General features: G+C 48.6%; 1 protein-coding gene across 1 annotated transcript in view; it reads right to left on the reverse strand.

The window, feature by feature from the left end:
* LOC146869802 (uncharacterized) overlaps positions 1–15,826 on the reverse strand; it is a 508,722-nt gene that overhangs the window by 420,162 nt on the left and 72,734 nt on the right. Inside the window, exon 5 of the mRNA XM_085640499.1 lies at positions 686–1,280. Coding sequence (XP_085496625.1) covers positions 686–1,280 — 595 coding nt within the window. The remainder of the gene's footprint in view (positions 1–685; positions 1,281–15,826) is intronic.

Genomic DNA, 15,826 nt, shown 5'->3' on the forward strand with positions numbered 1-15,826 from the left:
GGTGTTGTTTATCAAAGGGTGTGTTCAGTATGGAAGTCTGAACCTCAGGTTTCAACCCTGGTATGCGTATCCAGATGTGCCTTCTTAAAAGGACGCTTGTGTTTACAGCTCTAGCAGCAGTGTCTGCAGCATCTAGGGAGCACCCGATTGCATTATTTGAAATGAGCTGTCCCTCCCGCACTAGGTCTTGCGCTTTAGATTTATGTTCCTCGGGCAGAGATTGGAGCAATTGCGCCATCTCATCCCAATGCGCTCAGTCATATCTTGCTAGCAGCGCCTGCGTGTTAGAGATGCGCCAGAAGTTTGCTGCCTGAGAGGCCTCCCTTTTGCCCGAAGCATCAAGAAGCTTGGATTCTTTTTCTGGGGGTGGAGCATCTCCTGTAGTTTGGGAGATGGCCCTTTTATCTGCGTTGGACACCACCAGGGAGTCCAATGGTAATTATACCCTTATGTACACTGGTTCCGATGGTGCTGGCTTGTACTTTTTATCTACCCTAGGGGTAAGAATACGGGCCCTGACAGGGTCAATAAATAGGTCATCAACATGCCTCATCATACCTTTGAGCATAGGTAGTGTGTGCAATGACTTTTGTGTGATGCTAAGGATTTCAAAAAGGAAATCCTCTTCAAGGGATTCTTTGTGCAATTGTACCCCATGGTAGTTGGCAGCTCTACCCAGTAGTACAATGTACAATGTCGTTTGGTGGAGAGGGCTTGGTAGGGTACAAATCAGGATCATTCCCTGTGGGTGAATTGGTGTTGTAGTTGTCCCATGGGTCTGTAGGTACTGGCTGATAAGCTCCATCCCAATCCCCATCGCCAACCCCATCATCCCGATTGTCAGGTGTATGCGGTGGTGATTGTTCAGGTGAAATTGGCAAACGTTGAAAATGAGGAGAAGGAGGTGATGGAAGAGGAGGAGGGGAAGGATTAGTCCCGACACTTCTCCTTTTTAAAGGAATGTGGTAGTCGTCTTCTGTAGCAGTTTTGCATTTTAAAGTCACTTTGGTGGTAATGTGTGCAGTTTTTGGATGAATGTATAGCACCTTCTGTTTCGGCTCCGGTTTGTCAAGCGGAGAGTCGAAAAGGTGCTTTTTTGGTGATTTTGGCACATCTTGCTGTTTTGGTGCCAAAGGTTTCGGTGCCGGTGTCTTAGCCGTTGGTTGTTTCGGTGCCGAAGGGGGTGGGTTGGAGCCGGACATTGGCTTCGATCCCGAAAGTTTCGGCTCGGTGACTGATTTGGAATGAGCCTTTTCAGAGCCGAAAGGCTTTTTTGTAGGCTTCAGTGCCGAGACGGAAGGCAGGGTGTCAGAAGCATGGTCTCGGTGCCGGCCGGGGCCAGAGGGTGCGGGCTGGGCAGAGCCTTCTTATTGGGCTGAGGTGGATCTTGGGGTGAGGGAGGATCTGTACTCCCGTGGCAAGGAGCACACGGGCTGATGACGGCTGATTAGCCAGAAACCGGTCCCAGGAAGACATGGATTGGCAGTTCGGGCTAGACTGTTCCCATGAGGCACAGGGTCAGACTGATTTGCATATGGCCATGTCTGAACTAGGGTGGCGGAGTAAGCTAAGCTAAAGAATGATGATGGATTAAGTCCAGATCAGTTGACTGGGGGTGAGTGCTTGCAATGTTCAACACTCCGTCCATCATCCCCTTTGGTTTTGCTAAATTTATTGCTCTCATCTGCTTTTTAGATCATGCTCCCCAAACATCCGTATTGGTAAATGGTTTGATATCCTCATACTTTCCTCTTTATAGGGGAGTAAAGCAAGGTTGCCCCTTTCTCCTTTATAATTTGTTTTAGCTCTTGAACCCTTTCTCTCTTGTCTCTCTTGGATGCGTCTTAATTCTTCTATTTCTGGTTTTCCTTATGGTGATCGTCATCTAAAATTTGCTGCTTATACAGAGGATATGCTTCTGTTTATTTCTTCTCCTGATAGTTCCTTACCGCCTCTATTACATTAAATATCTTTGTTTTCGAATGTTTTGGGATATAAATTTAATAAGGACAAAACTGAGGTTCTTCCGCTTAATAAATATACTTTAAGTCATTCTTATTCTATTATTGGTTACCAATGGTGTACATCTGCCAAAATCAAATATTTAGGCGTTTGGTTTAGAAATTCTATTCTAGATACTGTTAAAATTAACTTTAAAGAACTTCATATCAAAATTGATAGTATTCTTTCCTCTTGGAATCCTTTATTTTTATCTTGGTGGGGTTGTTTAGATTCTATTAAAATGATGATTTCCCCTTTATTGTTACATATCCTTTCTATGTTGTCAGTTCAGATTCCCAAATATACATATATCTTTTTAATTAATTCATCACTTCTTAATTTTTTATGGAAAAATAAAAGGCCAGAATAGATTTAGTTACTTTTTCAAAGGTTGAAATTGGCGTGGGGTGTACATTTTCCACATTATTATGGCTATCATAGAGCTTGTGCTTTACGTCAGGCACCTCTTTCGACTCAGGATTTGTCCTCATCCTTTTCTCCATTATGGCTTGATATTGAAAAAGTGTCTCTTCCTTTTACTTTAAAAAAGTGTTACCTCTATCTTTTACTAAGTCGTTTCTTTACTCTCCTCTTTTACGGAGTACTGTTTCAATGATTCGATCCACATTCCTTCCACTTATACTGACTACGTCTTTGTTGTTGAAAATGCCGATATGGAATAATTCCCAAATTAAGATTAATATTAGACCTGTATAAGGCGTACTTGGAAGGATAAGGTTCTTATGTGAGTATCTCAACTTTTTCATAATGACTCTCCTATCTCTTTACCTCAATCCTGTCTTATGTATCATTGACCTCAATCTTTCAATATTAATTTTGTTAGCATTGATGAATGTGGTTCTTGATGTTTATTTTTCATATCTCCTCCAGTTTAATTCCTTTTTCTTCTGGTATTACTGAATTTCTGAAAACAGGCCCTAAAGCATCAGCTATTCATAAATGTTTTTCCCTTCCAGATCCCTTTCAAACCAAATCAAAGTCTGAACTCTTTTGGGAAAAGGATCTAGGGGTTTCCTGGACTATTCATTTTTGGAATAAAGTGTGGCATGTTTATATAAAACTTCCAGGTCTGCAAGTGTTACACAGTCTTTATTTTTTATTTATCACCAGCTTTATTTTACTCCTTTACAATGCTCCAGAATGTTCTCGGATACTTCTGCTAAATGTTGGCCTTGCCAGATTCCTCCAGCAGATTTTGTACATATATTGTCCAAATACACTTTTCTCACCGACACAAGGTATGGTCTCAAATCAAATGGATTTTTAATTTGAGTTACTCTTTTAATATTCATTGACTAATTCTCATATTCCTTTGTTTCCTAAAGATAAATTGCTGGATATTTTACAGCACTTGTTTTTCAGCATATTAGTTTTAACTGGAAAACGCCATCTAAGTTATCGTATAAGGTATGGTGGGATTTGGTAGGCTCTCATCATAAGTTGGATACTATGGGGTCAATTCCAATCCGGGTCGGACAGCTCTCCGAGAGCTGTCCGTAGCCTTACCTTGTGACCGACATGTACCTGTAGCGGGTCCGTACTGTTGATGAAGTACGATGCGCATAACTGCCAAAAACCCGACCAACACGTAGGCTGTGATTCAAGCTCCACTCTCTGTCCGAGCCGTAACCCCTAACGCAGAACCGAGTCGGCCGGAAGCAGTATCCATAGCAGTTTCCTCCCTGACAAGTACGATGCGTACTTCCTACGTGCCGAACGGCTCGCCACGTACGGCATGTCACAGCATCCGGAAAAGAAGCATATCAGCTACGATTTGCGCCACAACTCAATCCCCGGCTACGAGACGGACCAGCTTGCAACGGGTACGAGACGGAGCAACAATCAGCGTGTACGAGATGAACACATCATGAATCCCATCACGCAGGTCATACCAGTACTCTACATCTATGACCGGATCAGGAACAGACGCGGACGGCGCAGACGGTAAGTCAGACACCTACCACACAAACAAACAACATGTACCCGCAAAATGGCAAACACACACAGGGGATCCACATCCTGGCCACTAACAGCAGCCCACCATAGGGGTTGTATGGCCAGCACCACTACCACTCCCACCCCTAGGGCTCATGTTGACCATCACTAATGCCACCCCCACTCATAGGGGACCTGTTGCCCATCACCCCTGCCACCCCCACTCATAGGGCTTATGTTGCCCATCACCCCTGCCACCCCCACTCATAGGGCTTATGTTGCTCATCACCCCTGCCCCCCCCACCCATAGGGGACCTGTTGCCCATCACCCCTGCCACACCCACTCATAGGGGACCTGTTGCCCATCACCCCTGCCACCCCACTCATAGGGCTAATGTTGCCCATCACCCCTGCCACCCCCACTCATAGAGGACCTGTTGCACATCACCCCTGCCACCCCCACTCATAGGGGACATGTTGCCCATCACCCCTGCCACCCCCACTCATAGGGCTTATGTTGCCCAGCACTACTGCTACCCCCACTCATAGGGGACCTGTTGCCCATCACTCCTGCCACCCCCACTCATAGGGGACCTGTTGCCCATCACCCCTGCCACCCTCAGTCATAGGGCTTATGTTGCCCAACACTACTGCCACCCCCACTCATAGGGGACCTGTTGCCCATCACCCCTGCCACCCCCACTCATAGGGCTTATGTTGCCCATCACCCCTGCCACCCCCACTCATGGGGCTTATGTTGCCCATCACCCCTGCCACCCCCACTCATAGGGGACCTGTTGCCCATCACCCCTGCCACCCCCACTCATAGGGCTTATGTTGCCCATCACCCCTGCCACCCCCACTCATAGGGCTTATGTTGCCCATCACCCCTGCCACCCCCACTCATTGGGGACCTGTTGCCCATCACCCCTGCCACCCCCACTCATAGGGGACCTGTTGCCCATCACCCCTGCCACCTCCACTCATCGGGCTTATTTTGCCCAGCACTACTGCCACCCCCACTCATAGGGGACCTGTTGTCCATCACCCCTGCAACCCCCACTCATAGGGGACCTGTTGCCTATCACCCCTGCCACCCCCACTCATAGGGGACCTGCTGCCCATCACCCCTGCCACCCCCACTCATAGGGCTTATGTTGCCCAGCACTACTGCCACCCCCACTCATAGGGGACCTGTTGCCCATCACCCCTGTCACCCCCACTCATAGGGGACCTGTTGCCCATCACCCCTGCCACCCCCACTCATAGGGCTTATGTTGCCCATCACCCTTGCCACCCCCACTCATAGGGCTTATGTCGCCCATCATCCCTGCCACCCCCACTCATAGGGGACCTGTTGCCCATCACCCCTGCCACCCCCACTCATAGGGCTTATGTTGCCCAGCACTACTGCCACCCCCACTCATGGGGGACATGTTGCCCATCACCCCTGCCACCCACACTCATGGGGGCCTGTTGCACATCATCCCTGCCACCCCCACTCATAGGGGACCTGTTGCCCATCACCCCTGCCACCCCCACTCATAGGGGACCTGTTGCCCATCACCCCTGCCACCCCCACTCATAGGGCTTATGTTGCCCAGCACTACTGCCACCCCCACTCACCTCGAAAATAGACACACTAATCAAAACAACTTGTGTAGACGGTAGGTGCCAGGTCACAAACTCAGATTCCATGCCAGCAATGGCACCTAACAACCAGGATGAATGTGCAGAATGAAGTGATATGATTCACAGGGACAGCATGGAAAATCACAGACACAGCATCCAGACAATGGCCCACAACAGCAATACCAATGCACCGATGCAGCTGCACAAACACAAACAGGCAACCTCACACTGCACATCTGACACAACATGTGTGTGTGTGTCTCAGTATCCCCAGGCAACTACACAACACATGAGGGGGGCTGAACCACAGTGACACAGATGTGGACACAGTGCCATACAAAAGTAAACCATCATTGGGACACCCTTAGTGGGCAATCAGGCATTGTGAGATGAGAGGGAGCACAACAGACACATGTGACACAAGCTGGAATGAACACAAACACAAACTAACACAGCAAGAGACTGACACACAACAGCACTACCCCCAGAGACCAGACATTGGGGTGACACAAGCATGCATGACACCTCCACTGTGATGACAAAGGTAGATGTCTTACAAACTGTGAAAACCAGACATGTGTCCTGTGTCACAAACGTACATCACATCTACACAAACACAAATCACTCAGCATGGCCCGTCATCCATGGACAAACGGGAGCTAGGGGCCCATCCATGCAAACATTTACATCAGTCCACCCTCAACACCACACACCCTGAACTGCAACAATGGGCGTCTGTGAAGCCCACATGGACAGGTGACATTGCACATGCACCCATGACAAACACAGGAATGTTGGGAGAAACTAAGGTGCACAGACTCATCACACAAGGGCATTTCACAACCCTGTAGAATGACAGACATACTGCACAGTATGCGGTACCTGACCATGATGTCACAGCTCACGTAACCATCAGAATACCTCCCACAGTCCCAGGACAATGCAGAAGCCAAGGAGAACCACAAGGCACACATGCTGACACCTGCAAACATTGCAGCCCTGAACCCGACAAGTGGGAGCAGTCACACACACATGTCTCAATCACTGAAAAGGTACCACCTAGGGACAACTACATGATATTGCGAACTAACAAGTGCCTAGGGGACCCCTGACTGTGTCCCATCTGCGTCTGACAACAGTGTGTCATGCACCCACACATCTGGTAGCCTATGGCAAAGTTGTGGGATGAACACAGTACCACTCAGCAAGCATAAACAACAGGAACATATCAAGGGAACACTGCCTGTGTATGAAAAGGGATGTGGACACACACACACATGCTCACACAACACACATCATGGGCCCAGGCTATGTCACGGAACAACACATCCGTTATATAGCCTGAGGGGACCCAACTCCTTTGGAAGCCCAGCTGTGCCAAACATAGTCACAGCACGTCTCACTCATGTCAGCAGAACACTTGGTCAGTCAGCCATCAGTTACCACACAATGAAGGCTCTGGTCACAACAGCCTGGGTACGGGAGTGTCCCTTAAGTCATCTGCACATACTCAACACATATGTCCAGCAAGTTGCACAGAGGACCCAGTTGCTCCTATACCAATGATGCCCACACCTGTAGGTCCAGTGGAGATGTACCCAAATTCAGGGAAATAGACAAATTGGACAATGGAAAGCACATCATATGTGCATGTGTGCAAGCCACAGATGTGACCATGCAAATGAAATGTTCACAGAGATGTTCACAAATTATTGATCATGATACACCCAGTTAGCTGCAAAGGATGACGTGGATACCGACCAGAATAGGATACATATCTCATGGACCACATGGAGTACCTCACATCAACACCTCAGTATTCAACATTGGAAACCAAGCATTACAGGTGCAAGGGCATGCTAAACATCATCAACCTAATGTACAGTTAAATCAAGTTCACAAGGATAAAGAAAAAAGCTTTATTCAGCATATGAAAGTTTAAACGTCCGTTCAAACAAAAGGCTAATGGCCAGTCCATTATCAAATGATAAGGAGTGAACTTGAGTGACAACTGTCACACGTTGCTTGCCTGCACTGGTAAGGACAGGGGACATCCCCTCGGAGGGGCATACATGGGGGCAGGCTAGGCACCGCAGGGACAGGGCGCAGCAGAAGGAGGCAGTGAAGGGGTAGTGGATGCAGGAGAGTCACTTGCAACTGCAGTGGAGCTGACTGAAGTGGTGGGTGCAGTCACAACTGTGTGGCACAAGTCAGATGGGGTGGGTGCTGGCACAACTTCAGTGGGCAGGTCAGATGGAGTGGATTGGGTCCCCACTGCAGTGCCCAAGTCAGACGGGGTGGTAGTGGACTCCACTGCAGTGCCTAAATCCATGTGAGTGGAATGGGGTGCAGGTGAGGTCGGCAGGATAGAGGGGGGGGACACAGTCCCCACATCAGTGGCACTAACCGTCTGACCGGGTGTGGAGGAGCAAGTGGTAGGGGAGGAGGGCCTCAGCATTTTGGGGATGGTGTATCTGTGGGTGGGGGAACCCGGGGCAGGGTGTGGCGTGTTGACCTATACTTAAAATGGCCACTGAGACTCCATTTCGTGTTGCCATATTCTCGGCAACCTGGTGAAGGATTGCTTTCTATGTCCCTGTTAGAACTTGCTTAACCCTCCTCGCTCCTTGCGGTTGAGCCGATTCCAGAAACTGCTTGTGTATCTCGCCCCCACCCCCGCGGTTGTGCCAGAGACTTAGCCACATCCTGTCCACTGTTGGTAACTCAGCCTCTTACGCCAACAGCTGTGCTCCGTGAGCACGCCATCTGGCCGCTGAAGCAAGAGGCTGTGCACATTGTGCAATCAGAGACAGACGCTCTCTGGCCACGATTACGCCACTCGAGACTGATGAAGAACTTGTTGGATGTGTAAAGCGTGTGGCTAGTGCTATAATTATGTGTGCGCTGCGGAGTGAAGCAGCAGTCTCCAGAGAATTGTCTTTCTACCATTCTGGGACCCTGTCCTTAGCTCAAGCTAATAAAGTAATTTACTTTCCTCCACAGCTAAGTTGTCCTGGTCTCTTTTGGTAATACATGAGTAATCAAGGTGAACCCGTAGATTCTAGGTGTCCCCTACAACGCTGGCTTCAACCCTCCAGTCGGGAGGGGTCTCCAAAAGCCGGTTCTACAATTGGTGCCCAAACGTGGGGTGCCTTCGGTGGTCGTCATCGAGCCTGGTGGTCGTGAGGGGTCCGTGATCGAATTCCAAGGGAGGCGCGCCACTACATCAGCTGAAAATTGTCCTTGTGGGCCGAGGTCTCCGATTGCGTGATTCCTCCCTCCTAGGGGCTATCCGACTGCGGCCCCGACTGACGCCCCAATTCCGATTACTAATTTCTGGAGATTGAGATCTTTGTGACACTTGCAGTGCGAGGAAAGATTAACGGTCAGGTAAGAGTGGGAGTGATCCACTTCTTTGGTGAATTGTATTTGGTTTTGGGTTTTGTTCAACTTTTGAAAAAGCCGAAGGAAAGGGGTAAGTACAGTCATATGCTGTAACTGTTCGATTGTACCCTTTGATGTTTGGAACCAGGATATGTGTCTAGAGATGCCTGGATTTAGTACATTTCGGAAATGGTGTTGTTGTTGTGCACAGGACTCCGCATTGGAGGAATCTTGTTCGATTTCTCTATTGGGGACCCCTAATCATGAAGTCTATGTTAAACATGGTATTGGCCCGATTGTGTTTTCCTCACTCTGGCACAAGTATACAAAGGGTAATGCTGAGTTACAATGGCCAATGCATGGTAGTTTTGAACGTCCTGTATTAGACAATCTGGAGGAGAAATTGTTTCAAAGAAAAGTTAGACCTGCTATGTTTGATTCCTTTTGGGTTTGGCGCAAGGAGTCCAAGCAGAAGGTAATCAAACTCAAAAAGAGCAAAGCTAAAACAATGCGTATGAGTGTGATTCAGAAGGCCCAGAATCATGATGATCAGAAAATAGAAGAGGGTATAGTGATACATGGTAGATTACATCGAATGCAGACAGACGGATGTTTCATTACCAAGAAGGTCCCCGAAAAGGCCCGGGACAAGGAGGATGACCCTCTCATGTCCTCCATGTTGGTCACCCCTCCACCTTATGCTCCCACCATGTATACGGCCCTTGATCCCGCACAATTGGCCCTCGCAGCCGCTCCAGTTGTTGCCCATGCCCATGCCCTGGTTCATCCGATTCCTCAGCCACTCGTTCCCAATGCCCTGACTGTTCAGGCCACTGTACCGGTGCAGGTCCAACCTTCCCCTTCCCTTGTTGCTCCTTCCACTGGTCCCGTGCCTGTCCAACCCAATGTGCCTTTAACTCCCATCACAACTAATCCGTTTCTTGTTGACAGTCATCCGACACCTTCCCCCAGTGCAGGGCTATTAGCAAATGCTTGGTCAGTGGTCCGTGATTATATCCCTTATGTAACTCCGCGTAGACCACCCACTCCCAGATGATGTACTTTGCACAGACAGATAGGTAATACACAGGAACAACTCGCTATGAGTCAACAGGCTCGCATGTGGATGTGGAATGGCACTATGTACACCGCTCAGGATATATGGATGACCATGGATCAGTGGACGCGCATCCAACAGCTTGACACTTTTTGTGATATGTGTGACATACTGACCCAAATGTGGGAAGATTTTGTAGAATCAAGTCCACCCCTGCATCTGTCTGACCTCCGCAATAAGGTTGCGAAAGGGGACATTCAGGGACCCGCACTATACTGCGATCTGGTCACATTAGTAGCCCTTAGGGACTCTTTACCTGATGTCATGCTGAATAAGGGTTTTCCAATGAGGGAGGTACAGCCTGTCTGGAGGGACCGCGTTGCTGGCGTGGGTGACCAACCTGACATACCGGCGGGTTTTAGGCAAATGTGGGTCCATGTCCCTTGGAAAAGGTCTGATGTCCTCCAGCTTAAAAGCCAATTACCTGACCCGCGTAAAAATCCAGCGGGTTATTACAAGGAATTGACTCGGACCCTCCAGTCTTGCGTAATGACTTTAGCAGATATCAATATGTTAATGGGACAGGTAGTACCGACTGAAGTATGGTCTAAAATACGTCATAATGATCAGGCAGAATTTGGCCACACTTGGCAACAACTTGGGGAGGCCAACAGAGCTCGAACTAGCGGTGAGAAACCTGATCCCATAATCTTGGCCCTTCCGGCCCAGATACTTACCGCCATGAAAAAGATGTTGACACCTCACCGTATTAATTGGGATAAATTAGCTACTTGCAGGCAAAAGAAAGATGAAAGTGTCTCAGACTTTTTCACACGATTTGACACGTTCACCGACTATAGTGGACAGGAAATGACTTCAGAGGGGGGACAGCGACTGTTTGTGGATACATTTGTGTCCAATTTGTTACCAGAACTTGGGACTAAACTCAAAATGTCGGAAAGTGCCTGGCCCATTTCCACCCCGTCTGGCATTTTGACAATGACCCAGTATTATGAGAATAGGGAGAATGAAGAGCGAGACAAAACAGATAAGAAGACTAAAGATCTAAAAACAAAGGTATTACTCCAACAGGCATACCCGACCCAGACCCAAAACAGGGGTGCCGTGAAGTTTCAACAAGTTGCTCAGAAACCTGCCCCCCTGACTCCTCGCCCACCGCTGGGGTCCAATCAGTGCACTTATTGTCGCCAGGAGGGTCATTGGCGCGATGAGTGTCCCTTGTTGGTCCGGAACCACTCTGCTCCTGCTGACCGCTTCACAGGGCAACGGCCCCAGAGAGGACGAGGACGAGGCGGACTTAGAACACAGTCACAGGACAGGCGTCCCCTCATGCACGAGAATAGATTTGATGCAGCCAATTATGAAGATCGCAATTATTTTACTGAGGATTATGAGCCCGAAGAAGGGACGGGGTTTCTGTCCCACTAGGATTGCCAAGGACAAGGAAAGGGACCCGTGCCTATTCCTGTTGACCAGAAGGGACCGTATGTTCACGTTACAACACTGGGTTCTACCGAACCATTCTTGGTCGACACTGGTGCAACCAAAAGTTCTATTGCTAGGTCTAAAGTCCCTGGGGCCCCCTTGTCTGGTGCAAATAACGTTTCTGTGGGGTTTTCTGGTACCCCAGTGTTTAGCCCCGTCTCACAACCACTGGAACTAATGATAGGACCCTACACGGTTGATTCCCCTTTGGTTTTGACTTCCACATGTGGAGAAAATTTGTTGGGTTTAGATCTATTGAAAAGATTACATGCCACCATATACTGTTCTCCTGATGGTGTTTACATCACTATGGGCCACCCTACCACACACCCAGTATATTTAGTCTTCTTAGATCCCCTTCCCCAGGAACTTCCAAATGTCCCTCCCACCCTTTGGGCCCAAGATGTAGGCCTTTTGTCCATACCCCCCTTTTCTGTTACCCTAAAGGAAAATACTCACCTTCCCCGACATCCCCAATACAAAATACCCAAAGAAGGGGAGAGGGCATTACTCCAGATCATTTTTGAACTTGTTGACAAGGGGGTGGTTGAAGAGACAAGAGGCAATGTGTGTAACAGCCCAATTTTGCCTGTCCTCAAACGCACCGACCCTTCCAAACCCCCTGTTTATCGTTTTGTCATTGATTTACGCGAAATAAATAAAATAGTAGTTCCCCAGTTTCCTGTGGTCCCAGATATCACTGCCTTACTCATTATGATCCCCCCGTCGTCATGTTTCATTTCTGTCATTGATTTGAAGAATGCCTTCTTTAGTATACCCCTTGATGAACAGAGTAGGGATCATTTCGGATTCTCATTGGCAGGTCGTAGTTTCCGGTTCTGTAGAGCTCCACAAGGATATACAGAGAGCCCTTCCATTTATAGTCGGGCCCTCAAGGGCCAACTTGATTCCCTGTCCCTACCTCAAGGTACCGCATTACTCCAGTACGTTGATGATTTGCTCATAGCAGCAGACACCGAGGCATTATGTAAAGAAGCTACAATGAAATTGCTCCTGCATTTGGCACAGTTCAATCACAAAGTTTCCCTCTCCAAGCTCCAATATTGTCGACATGAGGTTACCTACTTAGGTCATCTCCTGTCGAAGGAGGGATGCCGCCTCACCCCTGAAGGAATACAGACTATCAGTAAAATGCCCCCACCAAAAACACAGAAAGAGGTCCGTGCTTTCATTGGTATCACCTCCTACTGCCACCAATGGATACCCAATTTTTGTCTACTCATTAAACCATTGATGGCCCTCACACTTAAAGATGTTCCCCACCCGCTTCCTTGGACAAATGAGTGCCAGACTGCATTTGAAGAACTGAAAACCGCCTTGTGTTCGGCCCCGGTGGTAGGCACCCCTAGTTATCAGAAGCCCTTCAATCTTTTCGTACATGAGCTTGATGGCTGCGCATTGTCAGTGTTAACACAGCATTTCGGTGACAGACAACGCCCCTGTGCATATATTTCTGCTGTTCTAGATCCCGTGGCACGCGCGTTGCCCAGTTGCTTGAGAGCAGCAGCCGCAGCTGACATATCCATTCGCCAATCTGCTTGTCTGCTTCTTGGTACTGCGCTTACAGTAATGGTTCCTCACGCAGTTGATACTTTGTTGAATAGGACAAAAACTCAACACCTTACTAGTGCACGTTTGTCCGGATATGAGTTGACTCTCTTAGCCAGTCATATCACCATCCGCCGCTGCACTACACTGAATCCAGCCGCATTGTTACCCTTTGTTGATGGTAACACTAGTTCTGATCCGCACGATTGTGTCCTCCGGACGGACGAAGAGACTAAAAGCTGTGTAGACTTGACTGACACACCCCTCACTGATCCTGATGGTACCCTGTATGTGGATGGTTCTTGTTTCAAACTTCCTGATGGAAGCACAACTGCCGCATATGCTATCACCACGTTACAGACAGTGGTGGAGAGTGAGAGGATACCTTACCAATCAGCACAGGCCGCTGAGTTAGTGGCGCTGATAAGAGCGTGTGAATTGAGTGTGGGGATGGCTGTCAACATCTACACCGACAGCCAGTATGCTTTCGGAGTGGCCCATAATTTTGGGCGACTGTGGGCTGAGAGGGGATTTTTAACTTCTCACGGTACTAAAATACAACATGGTCAACTGGTCAGCAGACTGTTAGAAGCATTGACCTTTCCTTCCAAGATAGCTGTGGTTAAATGTAGTGCCCACAAGAAAGTAACAGATGACATAGGAAGAGGTAATGCATTTACTGACCAGACTGCAAAGGAAACAGCAAAAAATGTCTCCACCCGTATGTATGTAGCTGGCCCCTCAAATTGGGTACCAGAGGATGGGATGCATGAGGGCACTCTTGAAAATGTGAAGGAAATACAGGTGGAGGTAACTAGAGAGGAAAAGGCTCTCTGGGAAGTGCAAACAGGCCTATTATATGAGAATGGCTGTTGGACGGATCGGTCTGAACAACAGCAGCGGTTGTTACCCGATGCCTATGTTTTGCCAGTGGTCACTATGGCTCATGGCCCAGCTCATATTAGTGCAAAAGGTATTTGCAAATTGCTAGCTCCGGTATGGCAGAATAAGCACATCCCAAAATATGCTGAGAGGCTAGTCAGGAATTGCATGATTTGTTTGATGCATAACCCAGGTAAGGGCACACCAACACCTGCTGGGAATTTTGCCCCCCCATCTTGCCCCTTCGAGGAGCTCCAAATAGATTATATTCAGATGGAAAGATGCAAAAACCTCCGATATGTCCTGGTGTTTGTGTGTGCCTTTAGTAAGTGGATTGAGGCATACCCCCTTAAGGACAACACTGCTATCAGCACTGCTAAGATCCTGTTGAAGGAATTCTTTCCCAGATTTGGAATGCCCAGAATTATCTGGAGCGACAACGGAAGTCACTTTACAGGAGAAATAATGAAGAAAGTGTGTGTAGGGATGGGGATCAAACAGTTCCATGCCGCCAATCACCCCGAGTCAGCGGGTCTGGTTGAACGCCACAATGGGACATTGAAATCGGCTAAAATACAGGCTGACACAGGACTGTCTTGGCCGGACGCCCTGCCCCTTGCCCTTTTATCCACTAGAGCCACGGCACATTCCCGAACCGGACCATCTCCTTATGAAATAGTGTTTGGTCAACCAGCGAATGTTTGGGGAGTGCCCCGCCCAAAGAAATATTCTGATCTTGAATACCCATTGTTGATTGATTACTTACATGAATTGACCACTAACCTGCGTCTTATTCATCGTCAGGTACAGGACATCCTGCCACCCAAACCCGAGGGCCCTGGCCACACCATCCAGCCAGGTTATTGGGTCTGCATCCGCAACTTCCAGAGGACCAAGAACCTGGATCCGAGGTGGAAAGCGCCCCAGCAAGTGTTGTTGACTACCAGGTCTGCAGTGAAAGTGGCAGGAAGAAAGAATTGGGTACACGCGACACACTGCAAACAAGTGCCTCTGCCACTGCCATACAACCAGTGGGTCAAGAAGGGCCTGGGAGAGGACGAATGTGAACAAGTCCCACGTTTTGTACCCTTCAGTGACGCTAACGTTGCCTAGGCATCATCTGAGCGAGAGGACGACGAGATCCTGCAAGCTGCTGTTCCTCCGAGTTTGAGGCTGCGGGACACTCAACAGCCGGAACCGTTGTTTCCTGATCAAACAATGCCCGGATCCACCAGGTACAACCTTCGACCCAGAAAAAAGGACTGAAGAGACAAAGGTCTCTGCCCTCTACCTCACCTGACGCTCGCTGCAGGGCTGTGATATTTGCCGGCAGATATATCCGACCGGTACCGGTGCAGCGGACCAGAGTGTGTCAATAGGACTGCTGGAATCACTGTCCGGTGAAGCAACCAACAATCACAGGCAGCACCTAGGGAAGACCGGGTGAGGCATGACGGTGACAAAAATGAACGCTGAAAGCTTAAAGGACAGGAAAATGAAGAAGAGAAAGTACATAAAGATAATACAAGGCCGGTACACGATCTGTCTACTTGTACTCATAATTATTTTACTTGTACTGGCCTGCCTCGGTTGGATAACACACGCTGCCCTTGCAGCACCTGAGTCTCCTACCTCTACAGAATCACCTCATCAGCATGGGTCATTGCCCCCCCACGTGCAAACAAGAAGGGCAGAATTTTATAACAATACTTTCATTCAGATGTTACACCAGCACCAGCTTGTGGTGAATACAACAAACTGTTGGGTATGTGGGATGCCCCCGATTCCCGCTCCCTTTCTCGAGCCAGTTCAGCCTACGGATGGTTTACGGTATTCTTT

This window comes from Triturus cristatus, chromosome 1_1, assembly GCF_964204655.1.
Source record: "Triturus cristatus chromosome 1_1, aTriCri1.1, whole genome shotgun sequence".
Lineage (NCBI taxonomy): Eukaryota > Metazoa > Chordata > Amphibia > Caudata > Salamandridae > Triturus > Triturus cristatus.